This window comes from Boleophthalmus pectinirostris, unplaced genomic scaffold (assembly GCF_026225935.1).
Source record: "Boleophthalmus pectinirostris isolate CB_2022bp ecotype Guang Dong unplaced genomic scaffold, ASM2622593v1 HiC_scaffold_19, whole genome shotgun sequence".
NCBI lineage: Eukaryota > Metazoa > Chordata > Actinopteri > Gobiiformes > Gobiidae > Boleophthalmus > Boleophthalmus pectinirostris.
In genome coordinates, this window is record NW_026571140.1 from 23887850 (window position 1) to 23913210 (window position 25361).

The window sequence follows — 25361 nt, forward strand, 5'->3', positions numbered from 1 at the left end:
AAAATAACTAAAGTTTCACACGGCGCATGGATGAAGTGGGCTAAAAGGGTTAGAACGGTCATGCATCCATTTACAGCGACACTGAGCATCGTTTAAATCTTTATTTCTAATGTTACTACCATATTTGGTCAGTGACATGTGAAACTAGAAACATCTGGAGAAATGCCGAACTACTTTTTCAGCTGATCCTTAAAAAATGCGGCGGAAGGAAGCAGGCTCATGTTCTTTGGCCCATTGTGGGACGAATTAAGTCCAAAATCAATTCGCATCCAAAAATCCAGACTGCACAATAACAAACAAAACCTGGAGGAATCATTGGACTCGGTGTCCTTTGGCAGTAGTGAGATTTTGTTGTCTTGGGATCTTGAAACGTGGGATCAGAAGTGTGCTGTCTCATCTGTCTTTCATTATGTTGATACAAGTTTATTAGACTTACAGCAGTAGCAGCAATTCACTTTTCATGTTGCTCTCAATGGGTGCCAATTTAACCGTGTAATTTATGCTATAGACTAATTACTTAAACTCCACAAAAGTTAAGTGCCAGAAGCCATGTCATATATTACATTTTTGTCAGTTTTAGGTCGGCTATATAGATACTTGGAAACTGAAACGTGCCCAAGCATATAGCGGTTTGACATATTTTTTTAGGAGTTCTATTGTTCACAAGAAACAATGTCTTTTGCTTGTCTTTGGACTGGACTGTCAACAAAAACCTATTGAGGAAGCTATCTTTTGTCCCAAGTCCATACCACAGCAGTGAGCCTGGTCAGTGTGCCATTGGAAGGTCTTAAGTAACTTTAAAACTGTTCAACTGGGAGACTTGCATGTTTACTTTAGCTACACATCAATCAGGAGACAAAATACTTTAAGATGACAAGGAATATGTATCAGATCAATATAGCTTTTAATTTGGATTTATTTAAAAACATGCACTGTTGTCTTATTGCTAGCCTGTTCCAAATGTAAAAATGATCAAAATTTTAAGTGTGTTCACAATTGGGACTAACCATGGACTAAACCAGGACTAAAACACTTAAGAAATCATACAGGAATTTCTATGGAACATTATTTGATCAGAGAGTGTTGTCATTTTTAAAGATTTGATTGATGACAGGAGATTTCATTTGATGGTGACCATAAAGCATCTGTGAACAAGACTTGAACTGGAGGTCATCTTAGTGACACAATTCACTGCAGACCAGTTTGACCAAAGCCTGTTTTCCACATGCCTGACTCTGCAGCTGTCCAAGTCCACATCTAGGTTACACCAAAGGATTTCCACTTTCCACAAAACACTCAAACAGTATTTCTAATTGCCAGAAAAGCTGAAATAGCAAAAGTTTAAAACGTTGACCACCTGCCCATAGTGTGAGGAGGACCAGCTCTGTGGTGGGGCCAGTGTAATTACATAGGTGTAGCACTGTGCTGCTGCCAGTAGCATCAACCTTGGTGGTTTCTGTCACATACATAGATGTAGTGGTCTGGAGAGCAGACAGCTAAACCACATACAAGACATACATATCCTGACTCATTACTTGCAGTTTTTGGACTTTCATCTTTGTATGTTTGAAATATAATTAAACTCAAATTAAAATAATCTAAACACAGCTCAGTAGAAAGAATAGCTATTGGTTACAGTGTGTGATGCTGAAAAGTATTTCATCTGTTTGTATTACAGTATTAGCACTGAGTGATCTCACTTGACATGTGTAGTGTATGCTGTGGTAAATTTGTTAAGCCACGAGTAAGGGAACAAAACGTTTTTTGTTTTTTTTTTTAGGGGGGGGGGGGGGGTGCTTTGTTGCTTCAGCATTGAGAAGGAGCAAAAGAAGAGGTATGTTAAAAAAGGTTCAGATCCCAATTCAGTGGATGTTCCTTCTCAAATGAAGCTGTATGCACCAAGGGAACCTATGCCTTACTTTCTGGAGATTGACTCAAAAGCTAAACTATGCACTTCTAACAAATATCTGAATTTCAGTGGTAAAAATAATGTTTGGTACATTGCGACATAATGACTTTGATTGGCTTATATGAGTAAAGCTTCAGATTAACCAATGATTGCAGTGTCCCTAATGTGACTCAGAATCTCTTTGTCCATTGTGGATGAAATGATCTGCATTTCTGTGTGGGACTGTGCCTTCATATTTGCCAGTGTGTTACAATGCCTGGAATGAGGAAAAATGTAGCGCAATCTTGTATCTTTGGGCCATTTGTTTTTGATTGAAAACTACATTTGTTGAAGTTCTGAAGGCAAGTTTCTGATGAACCAAAGTTGAGTGGTGTAATAATATTGGATTTCTTTATATTCCAGATTGACTGAAGGGTAATTTGCCTTTTAGTTAATTATGTTTTCAAATCAGAGAGCAGAAAGCAGCTATTGCCAACACATACAGGTGTTTTACCGATCTCCTCCTTTCCCCATTTAAAAACATTCTTGAACTTTTCTTTTTGACCGCTGCCTGACGGATAGGGCAAATATTAGTGCATACCAGCCTATATGGCGAGCCTTGTGTGTATCAGATGATCTGTCAAATGTGACAGGGCCAAGGACGTGTGGATTCATCTGTGAACAAATTTTAACCTAATTGAGCGTCTCTCTTTCGCACACACACATACACACCCAAAGTGGAGATAAAAGACTTACTTTTTAACCACATCTCCCTCTCAAGGACAGGACGGACAAAGGGCGCTCTGTTCTTGGCGCATATTTAATAGAGCAACTGTTTGACCCTGAATCTTCTGCAGCTGAAAGTTATGTGAGATGCTAGCCATTTTTTAATAACTCTTGACAAAATTGGGAATTTCCTAACCTGAAATATGACAAACCTTGGTACCATCTTTGACATTTCAACAAAGCCAACAAAGATAACAGTGACAATGTATTTTAGCAGTTTATTCTAATGCTATGCTTTCTTGAATATTTTCATTTACAGAAAACAGCTGGGAAAATATAATGGATCCTTTCAACCTGCCAGAAAAATTAGTTTGGGATTAGTTTAATGGTATTCGCTTTTACTTCTTTATTTTTTGCCTAGACCTACATTAAATTGGTTATTTTCAAGAGGCTGCTAAAAAGCTCACCAGCTTGTTATTAAGCTGGTTATTTGCAGTTCATTATATCTTCTCTCAAATGTGAATACTCTTTCATGTGTTGTATGTGAATTGTGAAATGAAAGCTGAAAACAGCAGTCAGCACTTAGAAGTACAGCATGCCACTTTTTCAGTGGGCGATCTGCCACCTGCCTCCTCTCTATGGTGATCCTGTTGAACTTATATCTCATGTAGTATTTATTCAGTTGCAGGTTTCTTAGCTCTAAAATGTCTAAAAACATTCTTACTGTGAGCATCTCCATAGATTTCACCTGTAACTTGACCTGGTGTTGATACATTTAATGCCATATTGTGGAACCTGGCCTGTGATAGCAAGGCAAAACAATCACATCTCCACAAGGACACAGAGATTTGTCTGTGTGTCCTCCACACACAAAAAATACTATACTATTAGTAGAAAAAGTAGTAACATTGTTGAATATTTTAATTTGAAATGGTCTTCTGTCTAATTGACTGTGTAGTTCATTTCAGAGCAGTCTTGTTTTTGTTTGTGTCCTGCTGCAGAGATTGAAAGAGTGCCTTCCATTAACTAAACAATGTTGACGTTTCTCCTCTGACCTTTAGCTTGCCTTTGGGCCATGCGTCTCCACAGAAACATGTCCACAGGCTGACTGCTCTAAAGGTGTCCTATAGGAGCCCTTTCTCACATGGGCCTGGGACTCAGTCAGATCAGATGAGATGGTATCAGGGAGCAGAGGAAGTCAGTGGGCTAACGCCTTCATGTTTATGTGACCATGTCCATCCTGGGCCTCTCTGACCCATTTCTGTTTGATTGGACCTTTCACACCACAAATGAAAATAATGAAAGTTCAACACAAACATGACTTTTCACCTGACTTTACGGAGGGTATTTTGGGGCATTTTGATTGAGAAAAAAGCCATTTACTAAAAGAAATAATCAAATAAAAAATATTTATTTAACCATACCGATTTTAATTTTCACCCATCATTTATTACCTGCAGTATTTTATTGTATTCAGAAATGTATTTACTGGGTGTATTTTCTGATACAAACATCTCCATCATTGGACTGAATTTGGGAGTATCACAATGAGATTGCTAATAACCCCCTGCAGCCAGGTTACCCTTAATATTACTTGTTTTTTAACCAGTTTACCTATACACTGAAATATCTTTTATTTATTCCTGTCCCTGTTAAGTGTTATTCATAACTATATTTTATGTCTATGCTCCATCAGATTGACAGCCGGAGTCTATAGTCACAAGCTGAACTGGAGAGCTCCATCTTCAAGTGTGATGATAAAATATGATCCATGTTGGACTCTCTTTGCAGTGTCCACAGTTACAGGAAATAGCTGACAGCAGGAATGCCCTCACTTTCCTCATTTGTCTGTATATAGCACTCAGCTGCAGTTCTGATTCGCTGGCTTTTTCATACAACAACTTCCTGTAAACAAGTTGGTCTGCAAGCACCCTCCCATCCTCCACCTCTGATCTCCTGAGAGTTACATTTGACCTCTTTATGCAGCATAACAATCACTTTGAGCTTTGCCTCCTTTCCGGGGTTGTTGGGCACCAGCTTATGTGTGTCCACAACTTTAGACCTACCTATGAAGTTTTAAGGTCTTATGATGTATTATTCAGACTGTTTAATATACCTTTAAAATATGCAAGATTACTGAGATGTAAACAAAACACAACTCCAGGTATGTTTTGATAAGGATTATAATATGCCTAAAAGCTCAAAAAGCTGACTTGGCCTTCTAATAAATTTTATGGTTTTGTTTTTGGCAAAATATTGCGACAATACTGTATAGTCTTAACTAAGATCTTAGATTTTAGTCTTGCCAGCTTTTATGATTCAGAGTCTTGTCTGATAATATTTAGGTCTCACTAGTCTTAATCCTCTTAAAACATTAGACCTACCTATGAGTTTTGAGATCTTTTGTGATGCATTATTCTGCCAGTTTAAAATACCTATAAAATATGAAGGATTAATGACATGTATATAAAACAAAACACAACTCCAGGTATGTTTTGATGATGGTTATAATATGCCTAAAAGCTCAAAAAGCTGACATATCCCTCTAATAAATTTTATGGCTTTGTTTTTGGCAAAATGTTGTGACAATATTGTATAGTCTTAACTAAGATCTTCGATTTTGGTCTCGCCCGTTCTATGACTCAGAGTCTTGTCTGATAATATTTAGGTCTCACTAGCCTGTTTGTCCTCTTGCTGTTGACTCATGTTGGAGAGGAGTTACAGCATTAGCTAACCCTGGATCTTTTTGTCTGACTTTGTAAGCTGTGTTAGTTTTTCCACTAAAGCCAAGCCTATCCAATATTTGCACAGGTGATTTAACAGGAGAAAAGTAGGAAACGGCAGGATTTGTCTGATATTGTATAGAATATAAGCTTTAGAGTCTTTGCAACATGTACAAAAAATGAAAGTGCTACCCTGTTAACCTGCCCAGGGACTGCAGATGGAAACTAGCTTTAGCTAAATCTGGTGTAAAGCATCTCTTCTTTTATGAGATTAATGTATTTGCACATGGTTAAAATAAACTAAAACTAAACCCAAAATGCTTTCTGTTGCTCTAAGTAACCTCAGTGAATTATACAGCAACCCACAGACCATAAAAATAAAACATAACAAATGCCATTATCGTATGATTTGTGAAGACACTATTGCTTTGTACAAAATGAAGCCAATTAAACAGCTCCACTATTCTGTCTCTTGCATATGGCGTTTATAATTTAGTGTTACAAGTGTGAAAGTCTTGTGGAAACTTTCTAAACACTTTAAATGCAGCAGTTGAGCCAAGCTGTTGAACCCTGTCATGTAATATGAGTAGTTCACACTGAGACTAATACTTCCCTGTCTGTTTGTAAAATATGTCCAGCATATGTTTTGTCGATATAACAGAGGATTTGTTTTATGTTAGCGATTTTTATTTATTGGTAAAAAAGGTGGCTTGCCCTCTCCGGGTGGGTGGGGAGTCTTTCAAGTATCTCGGGGTCTTGTTCACGAGTGAGGGAAGGACGGAACGTGAGTTTGACAGGCGGATCGGTGCAGTGTCTGCAGTGATGCGGTCGCTGTATCGGACCGTTGTGGTGAAGAGGGAGCTGAGTAGAAAGGCGAAGCTCTCGATTTACCGGTCAGTCTTCGTTCCTACTCTCACCTATGGTCATGAGCTCTGGGTAATGACCGAAAGGACGAGATTACGGATACAAGCGCTCAAAATGAGTTTCCTTCGCAGGGTGGCTGGGCGCTCCCTTAGAGATAGGGTGAGGAGCTCAGTCACACGGGAGGAGCTCGGAGTAGAGCTGCTGCTCCTCCACGTCGAGAGGAGCCAGCTGAGGTGGCTCGGGCATCTGTTCCGGATGCCTCCTGGGCGCCTCCCTTGGGAGGTGTTCCGGGCATGTCCCACCGGGAGGAGGCCCCGGGGTAGACCCAGGACACGCTAGAGGGACTATGTCTCTTGGCTGGCCTGGGAACGCCTCGGGGTTCCTCCGGAGGAGCTGGAGGACGTGTCTGGGGTGTAGGAAGTCTGGGAGTCCCTGTTTAGACTGCTGCCCCCGCGACCCGGCCCCGGATAAGTGGAAGAAAATGGATGGATGGATGGATGGGTAAAAGCAGGGGTTGATTTTTAACCATTTTGCTCTTATGGGTATCCTAATTAATGTACTTCTTTTGTGTATAGTGTTACTTAGTATGTTGCTTTGACAATGGTGAACTTAGACTTAAATTTACTGATCAACAAGGGAAATTTTTTGGACTCAGTATATCAGATATCGCAATATATTATAATAACAAAGAGAAAAAATATAAATGGTAATAATTAATTTAAAATAAGTAGCAAAAATTTGTCGATAATATTGACTAGAGCAGACAAGGGGGAAAATGCCGTAAACCATTTGAGATTTTAAGTGACTACCAGTAGTGACTCAGCAGCTTAGTGGGTTGTTCCACTGATATTCTGTTACCTTTTTGTTTGGTGAAGCCATCTACAAGCATCTCTATGGACATTTTGCACTGCTGCTACAAAAATGGAAAAAATAATGCATATTCGATGTGGAAGAAACCATGCTTTCTAATATAACAATAAGATAAGTGATTGATTTTCTTTGTTGTGTGTTCACCAGGTGAGTGGGCAGTGTGTGCTCAAACATGACTGCCAACAAGAGTTCCAAGGCTGTGTCCCGAACAGGAGGGGGTAGAGCTCCACGGGACAACGCTGACAGGTCAGTGACACAGAGGACATCCTGAACTGATTGGTCTACTCTCCTTATTACTCTGTTACGCTCTGTTAACACATCTGAGTTACTTGCTTTTGGCTAATGTGAAAAATGAACTAGTAAGAGTCAAAACAGGACTTTTACCGCTTTTGCAAGTTTGATCCTGTATCATCGTGGACAAGAGCTCTGTCCCACCTGCAGATGTGAGTAGTGAGGCAGACCTGTGTATGCATGTTGAAAGCTTATAGTGTCCTGGAGACACGCAGACTAACAATATAGAATTTCACTACTATACACTTTGTAGCAGGAACAATGTAAAAGAAAAGATTCAGTCTCACCACTATCCCTCAGTAAGGCTCAAGTTTGAATCAAAGTTAAGATTTTGTCATCTCTAATTGTCAATGACCAGCTTTGCAGCCAATCCTCAGCCAGTAAAACAGCAAAGGTAAAATATGTTTGTGTTAGCAATTAATAAAAGTCTGTATGTTCAGGAAATTAACATTGAAAATTAATTTTTAAATCCAAACCAATCCATCTTTATTTGTATACCACATTTTATAAACAAGACAGTTTCCAAAGTGCTTCACATAGCAATATAAAACATTTAACTCTAAAAAGTTTAAAAAGACAACATAAATCATGTGGAAAATTGAGACAGATCACTGTGAAGAAAAAAAAAAAGATTCATTTTTTGTCATTTCGCCCAGCTGTATCTTTCATTGAGCAGTTCCATCAGGTTTAAATTCAAGACAAATGTTAAACAAAGAGTTTAACCAAAAAGGAAAATTTGTTAAAAATTGTGTGTATCTCATTTTAATTTAGGGGCTACCTCAAATTATTTTGGTCAAACTAATGTCTCCATGCAGGACCACACACAAGCACTAGCAGCAACATAAAGCACTTCTTTGTACTTGCTCCATGATGCGAATCTACTTTGGGGGCATAATTTAATACTTCATATATTCAGGACTCACTGACTCATCTGCTGCCAGTATGTGGAAGATTTAATATCCTTACCACAGTGAACACAGTAGTATACAGAACAGCCGATGAATGCTAACAACATACTGAGCTATATAAGTGTCAGACCAAGATAAATGTTAAAAAGCTGACATATGATGGACTGTTCCATTTAAAAAGCTGTTATGGCCTGTCTGCTTTGGTTGAACTGGTCAGTTACAGGAAGTGACTGTGGTTTGAAGGGATTGAAACACTGAGTGAGAGCCAAAGGCCATTGGATACAACACCGCCTTAACCTCTGTGTGGCCAAGCAGCTCAAGTGTTCTAAAGTAGGATTATTTTAATGGTCACTTACACACCAAAACCTGTAAAAGCTCTTAAAGGTACAGTACAGAAAAAAAGATGCACATTTTTAGCTTCTGCCCATGATTATTAATTGAGACTGAACCCTTTCACAAGAAATATTGTATTAATAATTTCCAGAATATTAACTGTAATGATACTGTATAATTATATTGTTGGCTGTACTTACAATCATCACGTCCATCTGGGAGACAGACAGGATAATTATCCAAATTTTCATATTCAGAAATGAAAGGAAATATAAATCCACTGAGGGTCAAGCCAAAGAGCATAGAAATTAATTACCCAATTACCAAATCCTCTCTCTTAGTGGCTGAATTATGATGTTATTGAGTGTTTTGTGAGGTTGCTACTTAAACTCCAGTGATGGTGAGTCTCCAAAGAGCTCTGGTCTCTGTCTTGGACCGAGGACTGACAACAGTTTGGGCTTTTGGCCACAGAGTATTAACATTGACTTTGCCTGAGAAATTGTACTAGCTCAAGTGGTCATACTTTTTATATTGAATCATTTGATTAGATTAAACCATAGCACAAAATAGGACTGTACAATTAATTCCAGAGGGGTATTATGCACAATTGATTTTTTGAGCTTTCTAACATGTTTTAGTTGTTCCCTCATCAAAAACACGCCTGAAGTTTTTTTTTTTTTTTTCTCGATGTCATCCATGCATGTTTCTTTCAGCAATTTTGCGCTCTCTCCCTGGTTCTATTCTTACAACCATAAGTTTCTGTGCAATGCTCAACCCACAAGCCTACCTCACCCATGCTCCCACACAACGGTTTTCCATAAATATATAAAAGCATGATACAAAACTGAACACAACAACTTGATAAACCTGATGCGATGTGCAGTACTTTTATTAGCAGGATGCACGCTAATAATAAAGGAGGAGTGACTCAAAAGTAAAAGTGAAATTTAAAAAACATGTTCATATGTTATTTTTGGTGGATATAGGATTTTCAAAACAATAAAAGGGTGATCTAAATGTGTTAGCAGTTTTATGTGTGTGTAATATATTATGTATTAGAAATGAGCTGGAGATTCTGTCATTTGTAACTGTCAGTCAAAGCATGTGGTTTGGAGCAGACTTTGGAGAAAGAAATTCAATTAAATTGAATTGAAAATGATGAACGATCAATAGAATGAAAAAAAGCATAGACTTAGCTAAAGGTGTCATGATAATAATAATTTCAGATGCCTTGGGAGTCTTCACAGTGACACCATAACAGAGAGAGACTAGACCACTGTGACTATAAAAGAAAGCGTTCTGGTTTATAATGTTTTATATTTGCTCTTTTCTTGTATAATTATAGTATCAAATCCTCTGCTACACATTTAAATCACTCAGGGGCTTCCAGACAGGAGATGCCGTCATGACAGCTCAAGTTACTTTCAGAGATGTAAGATAAGAAGCATCCATCATAGTCGCTGTTTGCAGGTTCAGGTGTTCAAACATCTCGTGGCCTGCAGCTGGAGCAGTGAAACCAGGGCAGGGCAGATAGGTGTGAGGTGAGATGTGTCCTAACCTGCATTATGGGATCACATCTTTGACTTCTCCTCCCATTGAGCTTGCAATAACGCTCTGACTGTGACTTCAGGTTTCCTTTATGCAACATGCAACCCAGGTCTAAGTCATGGCCCTCCTACTCAACAGAGATGAGTAGGATGTTTCCTGGGTAACATTTGTCGAAATCTCTGTGGGAAATAGACACACTTCCGATGCTATGAGTAATTGTATCAGTAATGGTTACGATTGAAACTGGAACTGGTAAGGCCGCTCCAGTAAGTTCTGATCATCATTTTGTGTGAGGTCCTCTGTGATTCACCTCAGTTTGATGTGGAAAAAGTTCATATTGGCATTTTAATTCTGTCTGTATTTCCTTTGGCCTATGCTGACATGTTGGGCTGCCAAAAACAGAATACTTTCCTGTGGTTTTTCTAAATAAGTAGCTCAGGTTTTCATTCCATCTTTGATCCTGGCAATGAAATCTGAATTTTCATCTCATTTTATAGGGCTCTTCCATCTGTTCTTTGTTAAGATCTGGTAATGTTTTTACAGCAGTGATGACTCAAAGCCAAGTGTGGCATTTTGCTTAGTCAGTTTAACAGTACACAATGTAACTTTTCTGGGGAAGGGTTTGCCACCTGCTTATTTCATGGAGGTTTTATTGCTTTGCCTGGAATGTTCCACAGTATGGCTTTAAACTGATCTATTTAATACATCTTCAATTATAAATGTTTTCATTTCTCAAAAACATCTTGCATTCTTGCTGTATGTAGGGTCACCGCTCCATACATCTGACTTGTTGGCATGGAAGTGTCCCCTGCTTGTCTCAATCAACATAGACATGTTTAATGCCATACTGTGGAACATAACAGGCAAAGCAATAATATGCCCAGTGAGACCTTCCATCAGAAAATTTCACCTTTAAATCAGCTTCAGACTGTAATGCTTTTCTTCTTTGTGTTTTAGGAACCAGTCCACGTTACCTGTCCTCTCCACTAGCCCAGGACAGAGTCAGCACACGGCCCTTAGCGACAGTGAGAGCTCCGGGAAACAAAGTCGCTACGTGAGAACTGACGGGCGCTTCTTGGCTCGCGCTGGCAGGAACAGCAAGGCCTCGACCCTGTGTGGTGGTGCGTCTCTGGCAGGTGACCCCAACTCTCCAGGACCCCTCACCAAATCCAAGAGCATCGGTTGCCTAGACAACAGGCTGTCCATTTATAAAGCTCCAGTGCAGGCCAAGGCAAACCAGGAAGTTGTAACCAATCAAAAACCAGATCTTGTTTCAGAGGATCGCCCAAATGCTAGAGCTTTGAGTTTGAGTAGCGTCTCTTTGGGGTCCAGTCAAGCCCACAAGCGCACCCTTTCTCTGGGTCGCTCAGTAACAGGTGCACCCCCAACTACAATCCGCAAAAAGATCTCAGAATGGGAGTGCCGGCATTTGAGTTTGCCTAAAATGAGCCTGTGTCTGGAGAAGAGGACTGTAGGGGAGTGTGTGGGGGGCAGTGAGGGATGTCCCAGTCTCCTCTCGTCCCCCTGTAGTGAGAAAACATTTGACTTTAAGGGTGTTCGCAGGATGAGCACTGCCTTTTCCGAATGCTCCTACACAGAAACTGATGACGAGCGGGTGGTTGACAAAGACGGCGTCGGACGTTTCCAGAAAAGACTGGGTAAAACTGATTCTCCATTTGCACGTTCCTTATCGGGTCGGAAGGAGACGTCTGCTGTCCTCAATAGAATACAAAAAATCGAGCAGGCCTTGAAGGAGAATCCCAGCACAACCCCACGCTATCTGAATAACTGCTATGGCACTGATAAGACAAAGCAGAAGTCTTTCATAATAGGAGATGACTTGGACAGTGCATGTGCCAGTAAACGCAGCAGTATATGCTCAGTCACAAATGAACCAGATGTTGTTTTAGTTTCTGACAAACTCTCAAAACTCAGACAAAGGTTTAGCGTGAGCTCAACCAGGTCTGAGAGCCCTGAGCCCACGCCTCAGCAGACTCCTGTGGGCTCACCAGTCAACCCTCTACCCAAACCAAAACGCACTTTTGAGTATGACGCTAAACGAGACCAGAAGGGCTCTCTGCCAGCTAACGGACTACCTCCAGAACAGACTGTGGAGTCGCCTCCCCCCCTCCCCTCCACTCCTGCTCCCAGCACGACCCACAAGAGCAAGACAGAGGGGAATGCAAGACTCCAGGACAGGTAAAAACTTTGTAGATAAAAATCATCAGCACAAAACTTATTTATATGTATATATTAGGGGTGTCACATTATCGCGTTAATTGCGATTAATTAATTACAGTCGTATTTAGCGCGTTATGTTTTTTAATCGCGTTAATCTCATTTTTAATCTCTAACTTTACTGTTTCTGTATGCGAGTTGCTTTATTATAAAATCAGTTTTTATGTGTTGTTGGGACAACAACACACACCCAAAAAACACATTTATATATTTTTTTATTTCGGTAATTCCACTCATTGCCGGAAACCCACACAAAACGCGCGCAGTAAGAGCGATGTGAACGTCATGTTAACGTTGGCGGCGTCAGTCGCACAATGGACGAGGTCGAAGAGCCAGTAGAACAGAGGCAGCAGTGCACAGGTAAAAACGCATTCGTGTCTTGGAAATTATTCTCCCGACGTGAAATATAAAAGAAAATAACAAATATAAAATCGCCTACAACTTAAATGTCACTGGTGAAAACAACCTGCATAGGCTCATGATGTCTGCACTACTGTCCTATAGTGACCTGCCACAGGAGGGGACATGCACACAAACACACACCTTCATCATCGTCATTAACCTGAGAACGCGCGGACCACGTTTCTTTCCGTAGTTACTGCGCGGACACCGACGTGCTCCCGTGCGCCGCTTACGTTTTCTCGCGTACGCTGCGTAAACCGCGCTTCCTCCTGTGCGCCTCTAAACCAGAACTAACAGCAAGACTAAAACCGGGACTAACCCAGTCCAGGACTAAACCAGGACTAAAACCAGGTCTAAACCAGGACTAAACCAGGACTAAACCAGAACTAAAACCAGGTCTAAACCAGGACTAAAACCAGTGATTTCATATATAAAGCATTTCTCTATCAATAATATTTTTAATATGGTTAAGGAAAGACTGGACATTTTATTGTCTTTAAGTAGACAAAAGTTATGATGTTCAGATTTCCTAGTCTTTGCTACTTTACAGCAAACAGTTTCTTATTCATGGAGACTTGGGCTCAACAACCAATTTGGAGAGATTTGTTAAACAATAAATGACTTTATAAAGTCACATTTTTTTTGTTCTATATCAGTCTTTTGATCTGCCACAATAATGTAATAATGAATTTAAATGAAAATACCTCAAGTTGAAGCTTTTCTCAGCAATTTTTAGGTGAGATTAAAAAGAGATTAATTAGATTAATTAATTACAGATCATAATTAATTAATCTCTCAATTTTTTTAATCGCATGACAGCACTAGTATATATCTCTATATCTATAACAATAGTACACAACTGGTATATGACAGGTTGGCCTAGTGGCATTGCAGGATAATTCAAATGCAAAGTACTAATTTTCATTCAGGGACAAAAAGCATACCTTGATCTTAATATTAAAATGGACACATTTATACACCATTATAGCCTTCCTTTCTTGTATTGTAGTTTTGTTTTGTCTGTAATGGTTTTTACCAATAGCATTACTGTATCTTAAAAAGGGTGGAGCCACAACTAAATGTTACGTTTTAGAAAATGGGACAAAAACCCCTAAAACATTTTGCTCCTCTCTCTGTGTTTAAAATTCCTGTGGCACAAGGAAACTCGGACCAAGCCTAAAACCCACAGCTGTCGAAAGCATGACACAACACCACTGTAGGGTCCTCTAACTCGGTAGTTGTGCCTTGAGTTTGGAACAATGTAAGATACCAAAATCACGGTGACCTATTATAGCACCGTAGCTCTAAGTTTGAAGACAACTTTTGTAAACAGTTCAAACCTTAGTGTTTCTAACTAAATTCTCAAAGACAGCATTTCAGATTTTAAGATTTAGGATTGTTTTGTTTTTAATCATGTTATACATTATATGTTTTTCATTCTCATTTACCCAATCAAAGTTGCATTTAGAGTCATTCATACATGTTTGAGTAATTATATGGCACTCAAGATGTCATTGCTGTGGAAATTCTTGTTTTTACTGACCCCCAATACATGCCCACTGCCATTTACTTACCCTGGCCTCAGCTTTTGTTGTAATATGTAAAATGTGTCTGATCTCTTTCTCATAATAAATACTTATTGACTGTAGCTTGATAATCTGTATTTGATTTCAGAGAGTCGTGTGAGTCGGAGGATGCCAGTCTGCCATCTTCGTATCCTTCCTCTCCTACAGAAAATGGCACATCAACTACAGAGACAAGGAATAGACCCAACTCTAAAAGCACTTTTGAAGAGAACGCGTACGAGGACATAGTGGGTAAGCACAGCAACTGCAGTTTGTAGGAATACTTATATTGACTTACAATTGAGTAAACATCTTATGTCCTATTGTTCATACAGTTACAGTCTGTTTATAGTGCTCAGCGCTTATATACTGCTGTGTTTTAAAGGAGTTTGTCAGTCTGAAATGTTGGGGTGTGAAATTCCTTTCCACTAAATGACCCTTTACCATCTGGCTGCACCATTGGCTTTGTGCCCAAGTGAATACTTACTATATTGCTATAATTTAAAAAAAAACAGCATATAGTTGATCCCTCTTCATGTGATAGTACACGTTTGTGATACAACAATTTGAATATGGTAGCTTAAGTTACAGATTTGTTTCTCATTCTGTGTTTGGATCATTTAATTTGTTTGAAAAAGTATATTGGGTGTATGTGAATGTAGTCAAAAACCTTTGCTACTGTGTAATTTGAATTCCCAGTGATAGAGGGGTGGCACATGGGCCTTTGTGCCTAAATATAACTAAACTGTTTGCAAGCCTCTGAATCACTATGTGTGCATAAAACCTGTGATTCTTCACCAGTTTCACTAAATTTTACACCACTGTCTTCAGTTTGCTCACATCTGCCTGATATGTCATTAAGTATGTGTAATTCTAGGCTACTAAAATGACTGTAACCTTTATGTGCAATGTAATTTTGTTTATACCTGTTGAAATAGGCTGGAAATTGAGGGGTTTGGAGCCTCTGTGATCTACTGCCAATAAATAGTCTAATAGCTATATCTATTGAAACAACAACATAGTGACGAGAGCCACTTGTAGTCATGTTTCCCAAAAAGGTGAATGGAAACTTTAAAAGAACTTCACCATTAGTCACTTACTAGAAATCAGTAATCTTGGACTCTTAAACACACAAGCTAGCTGGCACTGGAGGTCAGTGAGGTTAAGTACGCTACCGGGACACAAAAAGAAACAATACAGCATTATTGCACAAAATTAGTCCTGCATTCCAAATTTGTCACAAAACGGATTATCTCCAAGAGGGGCACTTTGTAATGGACTTAAAGTAAATATTACTTGATGGTGGGATAGTACCTGTGTGATAAATATTTATTTATTTATTATTTTGCTTCAGTTAAGTGATAAAAAGTTGAAAAGAAAATTACAGAAATACAGGAAGCGGTGAGTTCTAAAAAGGACTCTATTTACCTATGTTATCAACACAGGAAATTCCACACAAAATGTAGTCACACTAGTTTAAACATTCAATAAAAAAATAAAAATCTTGTCATTTAACAAGTTTTGGTTCTTGTTAAGATTGTAGTTGTCAGGAGTTATGAAATTACCTCTCTGTATGTCATAGACCTATCTTCTACTTGTATCCAAAGAGGGCATCAGATAGGCTTTTGTAAAATCTAAAATATAATGATGGTAACTAAAAATAGTGGTCTACCATATGCATTTTAAGAAAGGTTTCTCATTCCGTCTAAACTTGGCCATACCTCAAAAAGTAAACCGATATAGTTATTGTTGTAATTTTTTCCTGTAGCCTGTTCTGTTCCCAGGGACTCCATTGTGTTGACAGAAACCTACAATCCGCGTGTGCTCGAGGTGTGTCCCCTCCCTGTGTAATGTGCTGTGTGTGTGTTAAAGACATGCTTGTAATCAGAAGTGCAGATTAGTACCCTCTAGTGCATCAGCAGACATACACAGACATATCATTTTCCCAGCGGGCCCTCATTACACAAGTGCAGAGCTTTAATGGAGTAGTAGTGCAACATGGGGTCTGACTAAGCCCTCTTATTCGCCTCCTCACCATTATCATGAACTCATCAACTGAGTGATGCTATTCTGCATTTAGGAGGTTTGCTGTTTTGGAGATTGGCATCTGTTCATATTTAGGATATGTGGGAAAATTTTGATTCCTGTTTTTAATAATTAACTGCAATGGCTCACAAGACATATTTGTAGGTCAATGATTAAACTTTTAGAACAACACGTTTTGGCCTCTTGTCTTTGTAGCCAGAGAGCTTCTTTCCCTCATGCATTTCGACACCATCTGGCTCTGTTTTTGTTCTTCATTGTGGTTGCTTCACTTTCTCACAACCTTCCCTGGACCCTGCCAAAAAGCTATTCTCAGAGCATATGTCTGAATAGACATGGGCTGCAGCGTTTTCTCTATTTGACTTGGTCCTGTGCCAGGTGACATCAGTGGGAGCTGTTCACTGTTATGTTCCTATTCTTCTCATTGTGCTATCACATCAGACCCAGATAGATGTGTTTAGGAAACACAGTAGCACCGTGTCTGGTCTGAAGACACTACTTTTTCAGTGTTCTAACTTAAATTTAGGAAGATTTTCTAGAATTTGTTTTGTAGGTCAAGTAAAGCAAATATGTATTAGAATAGACTGTATCAAATTTATATCATAGAATGAATTGTTCTAAATACCTCATAGTTTGTATCTTGTCTTGTTTACTTGTTTTAATTACTAACTAACATTCTAGGTGACCCTGTATTTGACATACTTGAGCTGACCGTAGCATGCCTGGACTATGACTCATCAACAGAGTAGTGTCCAACTGTTTTAGCTGAGACCTGTGGGGCCCAGTGCCAGCAGTAATTATTGTGGAAAAAAGTTCCGCACTTGCTTTAGTTAAACCATTTATGACTCAAACTCTTCAGGGTTATTACCTCAACACCCAACTGCCCCCACACTGCTCCCATGCTGCCCCCAGAGTGACCCCTCTGACCCCAGACGTCATTGGGTTGCTAACAAAAACAACCTTTTCCTGTGTACTGAAGCTGTACTATAAGTTGTCTGTCTGGTCTTTACAGAGAAGGAGAATCCATATGAGGACGTTGACCTGAAGCGCAGGAGTCTGGGGCGAAAGTCGTGTTTCACAGAGAGCAGCCGGTCCTGGAGTGCTGCAGACCGGAAACTCAACTCTCCTCCTCAGGTGATACATGTGGCTCTTCTGTCAGGAGATTGTAGTTGTCTAAAAGAAATCATTCCACTGATTCCAACAAAAATGCATGTTGCGTTACATTTGAGATAAACACGAGAGCTTCACTATCATAGAGTTTCTGTTGCTGAACCTTTTATTATACAGAGTGCCACTGCCGCTTCAATGAAACCTTAAGTATTATATTTTTGTCTTTAATGTTCCACAGAATACATCAAACTTATACTTATCCATTTTTATTAAATTACATGTTTATTGGAGTAAAAAATACCTGGGTCCAGGGTTGCCTCCCCACCGATCTGAGTGAGTAGATGAGTGTAATGTGATACTAACATCCTAGGTAAAGCAAGCTCCATGGAGACAGGCAAGTGGCAGTCTCTCCACCATAAAAGTTAAATAGTGTACTTTTAATTTTTATTAGCACTTCATTTCTGTCCTGTGTACTCTTTTTTTGTGGTAGCGAATATGAGATATGTTTATACCTTTTTGAGAATTCCCAGAAAGGCCAGAGTGCATTGTTGGCTCAGGCACACTAAGATCTCTCTCTAGTGGAAACCGGATTTGATTTTTCCATTATTAGTAATAAGAACTGCCTCTGATATATTAAGTGTCACTTGAAGATTTACTGAAATACATTTTTGTGTCCTTTGTTGTTAGTTACCATCCAAACCCAGTAGCCAGTCCCTGCGTTCAACTACAGCCAGTGACAGAAAGAACCACCGAACATCCCAGTTAACCAAACGGCACAGCCACAATGACATGCTGCTCCTGCCCCAGTCCTCATGTGGGCTTCTGGACAACAACTTCTGTGGGACAAGTGACACTCTGGGTTCACACAGGCATTGGAGGATCCCCAAGGTGAATAAAATGCTCAGTATGCTTCTTGGTTTGTGTTACGACCCCCCCTCAACTATGGTAGGGGAAGTATCAAAAACCAAGATAGAAAATTGTATAAATAAAGTGATAATTTAATGAACAGGAATGTAAAAGGTAAATTTAACAAAGGGAATCTAAAATGTATACATAAAATAAAGCATACAAAGAGAGCATTCTTGAAAAAACAGAGGCAAAACTATATTATGTAATGGAGAGAACTACCTACATCTGTCATAGTTCAGGTCTATTGTATTATTGTATACATATTTGTTTTCTGCTGCAGTAGACATTACCTCCCTTCCTTCCTAGCACTGAGAATTGCTATGAATAGTAATGGGTGGGAGTATTTCAGTTGGTAGAGCGTTTGTCCACTGATCCGAAGGTTGGTGGTTCGAATCCCCCTCTCGACATGAAAAACTTAATTTTTCGGTCAGATCCACTGAACCACAGGTTGGCGGTGCGATTCCAGCTCCCACGAGTGAATGCTGTCATTGTGTCCATGTGCAAGGCACTTAACCCACCTCACCCCTAGTGTCTGTGTACGCTGGTATATGAATGTTTGTGTGAATGGGTGAGTGGTTCCTTGTTGTAAAGTGCTTTGAGTGCCTTGAAGGTGGAAAAGCGCTATATATAAATGTGACCATTTACCAATAAATCAATGCTAGCGGATGGAGATATATCTAAAATGTTTTGGACATGTGGTCATACCAGCTTGTCAAAGCCTGATCCCGTCAGATCTCAGAAGCTAAGCAAGGCTGGGCCTGTTTATTACTTGGATGGGAGACTGGTGAAAAAAGGTGCCACAGTGGGGCGCCAGTTGTAAAAACTGTTGTTCTGTACTTAGGCAAGGCACTTCAGTGGTGGTGGTGATGGTCAGAGGGGCTGATAGTGCAGATTGGCAGCCTTGCTTCCGTCAGTCTGCCCAGGGCAGCTACAATAGTAGTTTACCACTACTGAGTGTGGAGTGAATGAATAATGCTCTGTAAAGTGTCCAGAAAAGCGCTATATAAAACTGATGCATCATTATAATAATTATTATTATTATAAAAAAAAAAAGTAATATAAAGTACATCTATCTATAAAACTATTACAAATGACAACTAAAATTGATTTCTTTTTTCTTTCTTTAGTTTTTGTATTTACCATTATACATTTTTACATTTGAAAACATGGAATTACAAGTTGCAAAGTTATTTGTTGCAGTGATTTTAACCCAAACTCTTTGTCTTTTTATCCATAGCAAATGGTGCAGTTTTTACTTTTTACTACCACTAACGAATGTATATGTAATCCTATTTTGTCTGAAGCTGGTCCAAAGAATAAATTCCATTTACTGCACTAAACGTGGGAAGAAGAGGCTCAAGAAGTTGTCCATGTCCAACGTTGAGACGACGTCTTTACGAGGTTAGGACAGAGGCATATAAACGTTTCTTTTGACATTAGTGAAATTCCTTATGGGCTTGTGAAAACTGACTGTCTGTCTCTTGTCCAAATGCAGATGACAACAGTGAAAGTGAGAGTGACTCAGATGACAGGTTCAAAGGTGAGAGAGAGAGAGAGAGATATGATGTTTAAACTATTTCATTAATAATTATAGTTGAAGCATATTTAGCTTTGCAGATTCATTTTGTTCATACTATAGCTCTTTTTTGTTGTTGTGAAGTTTAGGGATGCCAAGATTATTTTGTTAAACGATAATGCTGATAGTTTAGGTCATAATACCAAAACAGAATTGTCATTATGTGAACTGTGAATCAGTTGTAAAGCTCTGATGATTTATTTCACAATAATCGTAATGCAAAAATTTTATATCATAGATTCCATACAGTTGACACAACAAATATGTGTGAGCAGTGATTTGCAGAACAATTTGACATGCCAGATGCCCGTGTAAAACACAGCTATTTTGTTTTGTAGGTTGGCTTTAATATAGACCGTACTGCTACTCTATTCTATGCTTTTGTTCATAATTCACCCTCTATCTCCAGCTCACACACAGAGACTTCTAAAGCTCCAGTCCATCCTCCGGCGAGCCCCAAGCTACAGAACCCTGGAGCTGCAGCTCATCGAGTGGCAGGAGAGGGAACTGTTTGAGTATTTTGTGGTTGTTTCCCTAAAGAAGAAACCCACCAAGAACACATATACTCCAGAAGTCACCTATCAATTTCCAAAGGTATGAGCTGTGGGAAGGTCAGTCACTTAATTTAAAGAAGACTTAGTATGCTTTTTCAGTATTTAGTTGAACTTTGACACACACATATATGTACCAAAAATGACTATGTGATGCTATTGAAATTTCATGGTACAGTGTCATGGTGCAATGTAAGTACAGAGCAGTAGACTAGGGGGTAAGTAAAAGCTGGCCTATTCAGAGCAATGGTGCCTTGAATGTAGGACAGTATAAGATGATTGAAACCATAATAATAGGGCTAAACCATTATAACACGGTTAAAAGTAGATTTCACATATTCCTTAAAAGTGTTGTTGTTTTTTCAGTTTTTGAGTTTTTTCCTCCACTCCAGGCTTGCATAAAGTTAGCGCAGTCTCACACAGGCGTCCCTAAGATAGTTATTCAATTACAGCTCGCATTTAGTAATTTGCAGGGTCAGACTTACAATATAATTATGTTAAATGTTTCTCAGAGAGGTTTTTACTGTAGTGTTTGTGTGTTTGGATGATTACTGGAAGTGGTGCCTTTTGGGGTCAGAGGCTGCCACAAAGTATAATGCTGTAGCCATTACTTAGACCGACTGTTTTAGTTGAATTTGGGGGATTTTGGACACCCACTGACACTATAACATGACCCATATTAAATCACAGCTGTATGAACTCCTTTCTTATCATTTTCACACAAGATTAACAGTGTTTCGCTCATAACAAATTAAAGGTCTAGGGCTGTATGTTTATAACCTTGTATGGGAATAATATTAATAATTTCTTTGTCTCACTGAGGTCCATAGGGATCATAGAAACGAGACACTTGAATGAGCCAACTGAGATTCCTCTTGTTCCCCCTCACAGCTCGAGAGGCCCACCAAGCAGATGAGGGAGGCCGAGCAGAGACTAAAAGCCATTCCACAGTTTTGTTTTCCTGACGCAAAAGACTGGAGTCCCGTGTCTGAATACACGAGGTACTAACTGAAGATTTTTCTGTCTATGTGTCTATCAAATTCACTGTATAAGTCTGTTTTATTATAACTTTAGTTAAAAGGGTCCATATTATGGTTGATTTCTGATCTACGTTATAATGTTGTTTCCTCATCAAAAACATACCTGGAATTTTGTGTTGTTTCATACACATATGTTTAACACAAACTCTGCATATTTAGGTTTTTAGTTATTTAGTTTTTCTCTCAAACAGAAAACACTCAAAGTTGATGTCATGTGGTAATACAGGAAGTGCTCTTTTGTGTCTATAAACTCCATACACCTTCACTAGAATAATTTGGATGAGTTCAGTTCTTGAAATGCCATTCTCTACTGAACTAAAGGTAATTTGACATTTTGAGTTCGGAAGATACAACCAGAGTAATAAACCACAAGTGGGTGAAGCAAAACACAACTCCTCGTATGTTTTTGATGTGACATTCTGCATAATATAAGCTTCAATTATGCAAAATCATGTATCAAAGTACTTTAAATGTGCTTTTCTGCAGTGAGACCTTCTCATTCATGTTAACGGGGGAAGATGGCAGCCGGAGGTTTGGCTACTGCAGACGACTATTGGTAACTCAAACCTTTGAATTTGAATTGGGTGATTTGTGATTTGGGTGTGGTCTAATGCAGCAACAGTTTAATAGTTCTGTGAAATAATAGTTTAAATGACTAAACAAGTGAAGAATTGAAATGTCTTATTAATACAGGATATTAAGAACCCTTGTTGTGTAGTTTTTCTGGCCTGGCTTGTGTGGCTGTACTTGTAATATTTGGCCCTATCCCACAATTGTCCACAATCTTTCAACACCAGTTGTTAATTTGCTCGCTAAAATACAATAATTCCTACAATTTCCACAAAGAACCATTCCAATTTTTGGTCAGCTGCATGTCTTTTTATGAGCTCCTTTGAAGCCTCGATTTACAATTTTCTTGTGGCTACCAACTCTGACCATGTGGGATCCTGTGAAATGTGGTGACTTTATTTTGTCAGCCTTCTAGTATTTCTGAGGCTGTTTACAGTCCTACAGTGTACTTTCTCACAAGGGGGTGTAGACTCTTGGCACTGAATCTGCTTTGAAATGCCCACTTTCTCATCATCTTTGTGATTGTCCCTGTTTATATGCTTGCTTGATAGGAACAGGTTTTAATCAGAGCTCATCGCCATAGCTCTCCTCCAATAACTGTGTTTCCTCCCTGTTGTTGTCTGTCCGGCCGTTGGCAGCAGCGAGGCATTCCAGAGGACTTGAATCAAGCAGCACATAGTTGATTTAATCATCCATTTGGAAAAGCAGGGGAGAAAATTGTATTCCTAATATGGACAAGTGAATTGGCTGTTCTTGAGTGCCTGTGTTCATGTGTGGCTGTGTGGTTTTGAGTGTCTCTTGTCTGCGTACCCCCATGTGTTGTGGTGCACATAATGGCCTTAGGAGGAGGTGAAAGAGATGATATGATCAGTAGAGGCAGATAAACGACATTTGTTTATGAACTGGTTACCCACATCATAGACTTTCACCTTAGATTACGTTTGAAATACATACACTGAGTAAACTATTTAACATTCAACCAGTTATTTTGATTTCCCCAACAATTACACTATGCGGTAGTCATTTGTATTTGTGTCCTTTTGTCTTTAGCCAAGTGGAAAAGGACCTCGACTTCCGGAGGTTTACTGTGTGATAAGCAGACTGGGCTGTTTTGACTTGTTCTCCACGGTGAGTCCACACACTGGTGGGCTAAGCTGTAAATCATTCTTACCTCAGTTAGGCTTCGTTTTCTGAGAATTACCATTTTGTGGGGATGGGCTTACTTAAACAGAATACTCTTGACTGCACTCTAAAGAGCCACAGGGTACAATGTTATGATATAGTTGCAGCTTTTTCTTTAACAATGTCTAGAAACGGCCCGATCATAATATAATAAAATAATGTTTTTTGCTCCATATGTTTTAAAATTTTAAATTAAGTTGATACTGTTATTCAGTGATTATTTGCTGGTATGAATAACTCCCACAAGAAGCTGCCTATTTGAAATAAATAAGTGCGATGCATCAGGGTTTTAACAGATTATAGATAACATTAATACGTTGTAAAGTATCTTATTTTCATGTTTTTCAGATCCTGGATGAGGTGGAGAGGCGTAGGGGTATCTCTGCTGCCCTGGTCTACCCGTTTATGAGGAGTCTGATGGAGTCGCCCTTCCCTGCACCAGGGAAGCTCATCAAAGTGAAGACCTTTCTGCCTGGAGCAGGAAATGAGGTTAGAGCTGTTGATAGCACTACATTTTCATAATGCCCTTTGAAGCAGAGGAAAGTTTTACTATGTGATTTTTATGTAGGTCATAGAGTTGAGGCGACCCACTGATTCCAGACTGGAGCACGTGGACTTTGAGAGTTTGTTCAAATGTTTGAGTGTACGTCAGGTGATACGAGTCTTTGCATCACTGCTGCTGGAGCGAAGAGTCATCTTTGTGGCTGATAAGCTCAGGTGGGTGCTGTTTTTTTACTTATCAACTTAATCTAAAGTGTGTCTATATTAGTTTTACAAGGTGAAGTGGATACGTCTGTGAGTATATTCATTACATTTAGAAAACCTGAAGTGGATCACATTGGTGAGAGTGACTAATGGAGGAGAAAGGGTGGAGCTGATAAGATGTGAACTGTCCCCTGAGACCAAATGTCCCAGTCTTAACTTCTGGTAACAGCAGAGAGTGGACAGGGAGGAGACTGTGGTGGACATGTAATCTTTGCATGTATCAGGCCCAGTTTAAACAAACAGCAGCGGGGGGCAGTGACTGTGAGGGGAAAGAATGCACTTCCTGTGTGCGACTGCCCTCGGTGAGATGTGGCCGCTCTGTCACCATTTGACTTCTGCGTTCACTCCCTATTTTTGAGTGACAGCGCTCTGTGTCTATTGAAATGAACGGTTAAAAGTATTCATTATGATGAGATTACATCAAGGAATCACTCAACGGAAGCAATGATTTATATTGCAATCATTATACCTCTCTTACACGAAGGACTGGTGTCACGGCATTGGCAAAGGTAAAAGTGTTGTCCACCATCAACTATGTCATTGTCATTCAATTAACAAAAAAGTGCATGGGGATTTTTTTTAAGTACAAATTACAGAACAAAAATAGCTACAAATATGAAGATTGCACATTTTTAAGCATGCAGTGTAATCTTGGTACTAGATAAAGCCAGTTTTTGCGTCTGCTGCCCTGAGTTTAAACCCGACGGCTGGAGCTTTATGTGAAGATTGTAATGTGGATGTGTGCAGACATGCTGAGCTGCTGTGTTTGGGTTCTCTGGGAAGCACTCACAGGGCCCCACTGCATCACTAATGACTTCTATGATAAAAGGGCTACTCCCTCTGGAGCTTTGGTACATAATCTCGGCCCAAAATACCACCAGCAGAACATGATGCATGCATTTTTCTCTTGAAATCAGTATCCAACACAAGCAGTGACAGGAAATACCATCAAGTGATCCATGTGAGGTCCTATTTTTTGAGAATTAAATCAAAATATTAAAGTGCAAGTGGTATTTTTGTCTTTTGTAAGCAGCCTCAAAATACTGTATTATTCGCAAGTGAAATGCTTGATGACATCCACCCATTATCCTTTATGTCACTCCCTAACAGCTAAACCCCATAGACTTGATGCTGACTGAGCTTTGCCAGTGCTGTTATGTAAACAGGCCTCTGTTTGAGCCTGGGCCGTTGCTACGTGATGTGTTTATGACAGAGATCTGGCAGCAGGACACTGTCACATTCCAATACAAAAAACGGTT

General features: G+C 39.4%; 1 protein-coding gene across 3 annotated transcripts in view; it reads left to right on the forward strand.

Annotated features, from left to right (window-relative positions):
- dennd2b (DENN domain containing 2B) overlaps window positions 1–25361 on the forward strand; it is a 38083-nt gene that overhangs the window by 3656 nt on the left and 9066 nt on the right. For 2 of the 3 annotated variants that reach the window (XM_020938796.2, XM_020938795.2), the window contains 13 exons: window positions 7219–7317; window positions 11109–12350; window positions 14466–14608; window positions 17412–17533; window positions 18197–18397; window positions 19723–19819; window positions 19914–19958; window positions 20404–20588; window positions 21437–21546; window positions 22072–22141; window positions 23206–23283; window positions 23686–23826; window positions 23906–24054. In XM_020938796.2, the coding sequence (XP_020794455.1) occupies window positions 7244–7317; window positions 11109–12350; window positions 14466–14608; window positions 17412–17533; window positions 18197–18397; window positions 19723–19819; window positions 19914–19958; window positions 20404–20588; window positions 21437–21546; window positions 22072–22141; window positions 23206–23283; window positions 23686–23826; window positions 23906–24054 (2657 nt within the window). In that variant the 5' untranslated portion in view covers window positions 7219–7243. Of the gene's footprint in view, window positions 1–7218; window positions 7318–7341; window positions 7515–11108; window positions 12351–14465; window positions 14609–17411; window positions 17534–18196; window positions 18398–19722; window positions 19820–19913; window positions 19959–20403; window positions 20589–21436; window positions 21547–22071; window positions 22142–23205; window positions 23284–23685; window positions 23827–23905; window positions 24055–25361 lie in introns of those variants that run through there. The other variant, XM_020938797.2, reaches the window with a different exon arrangement.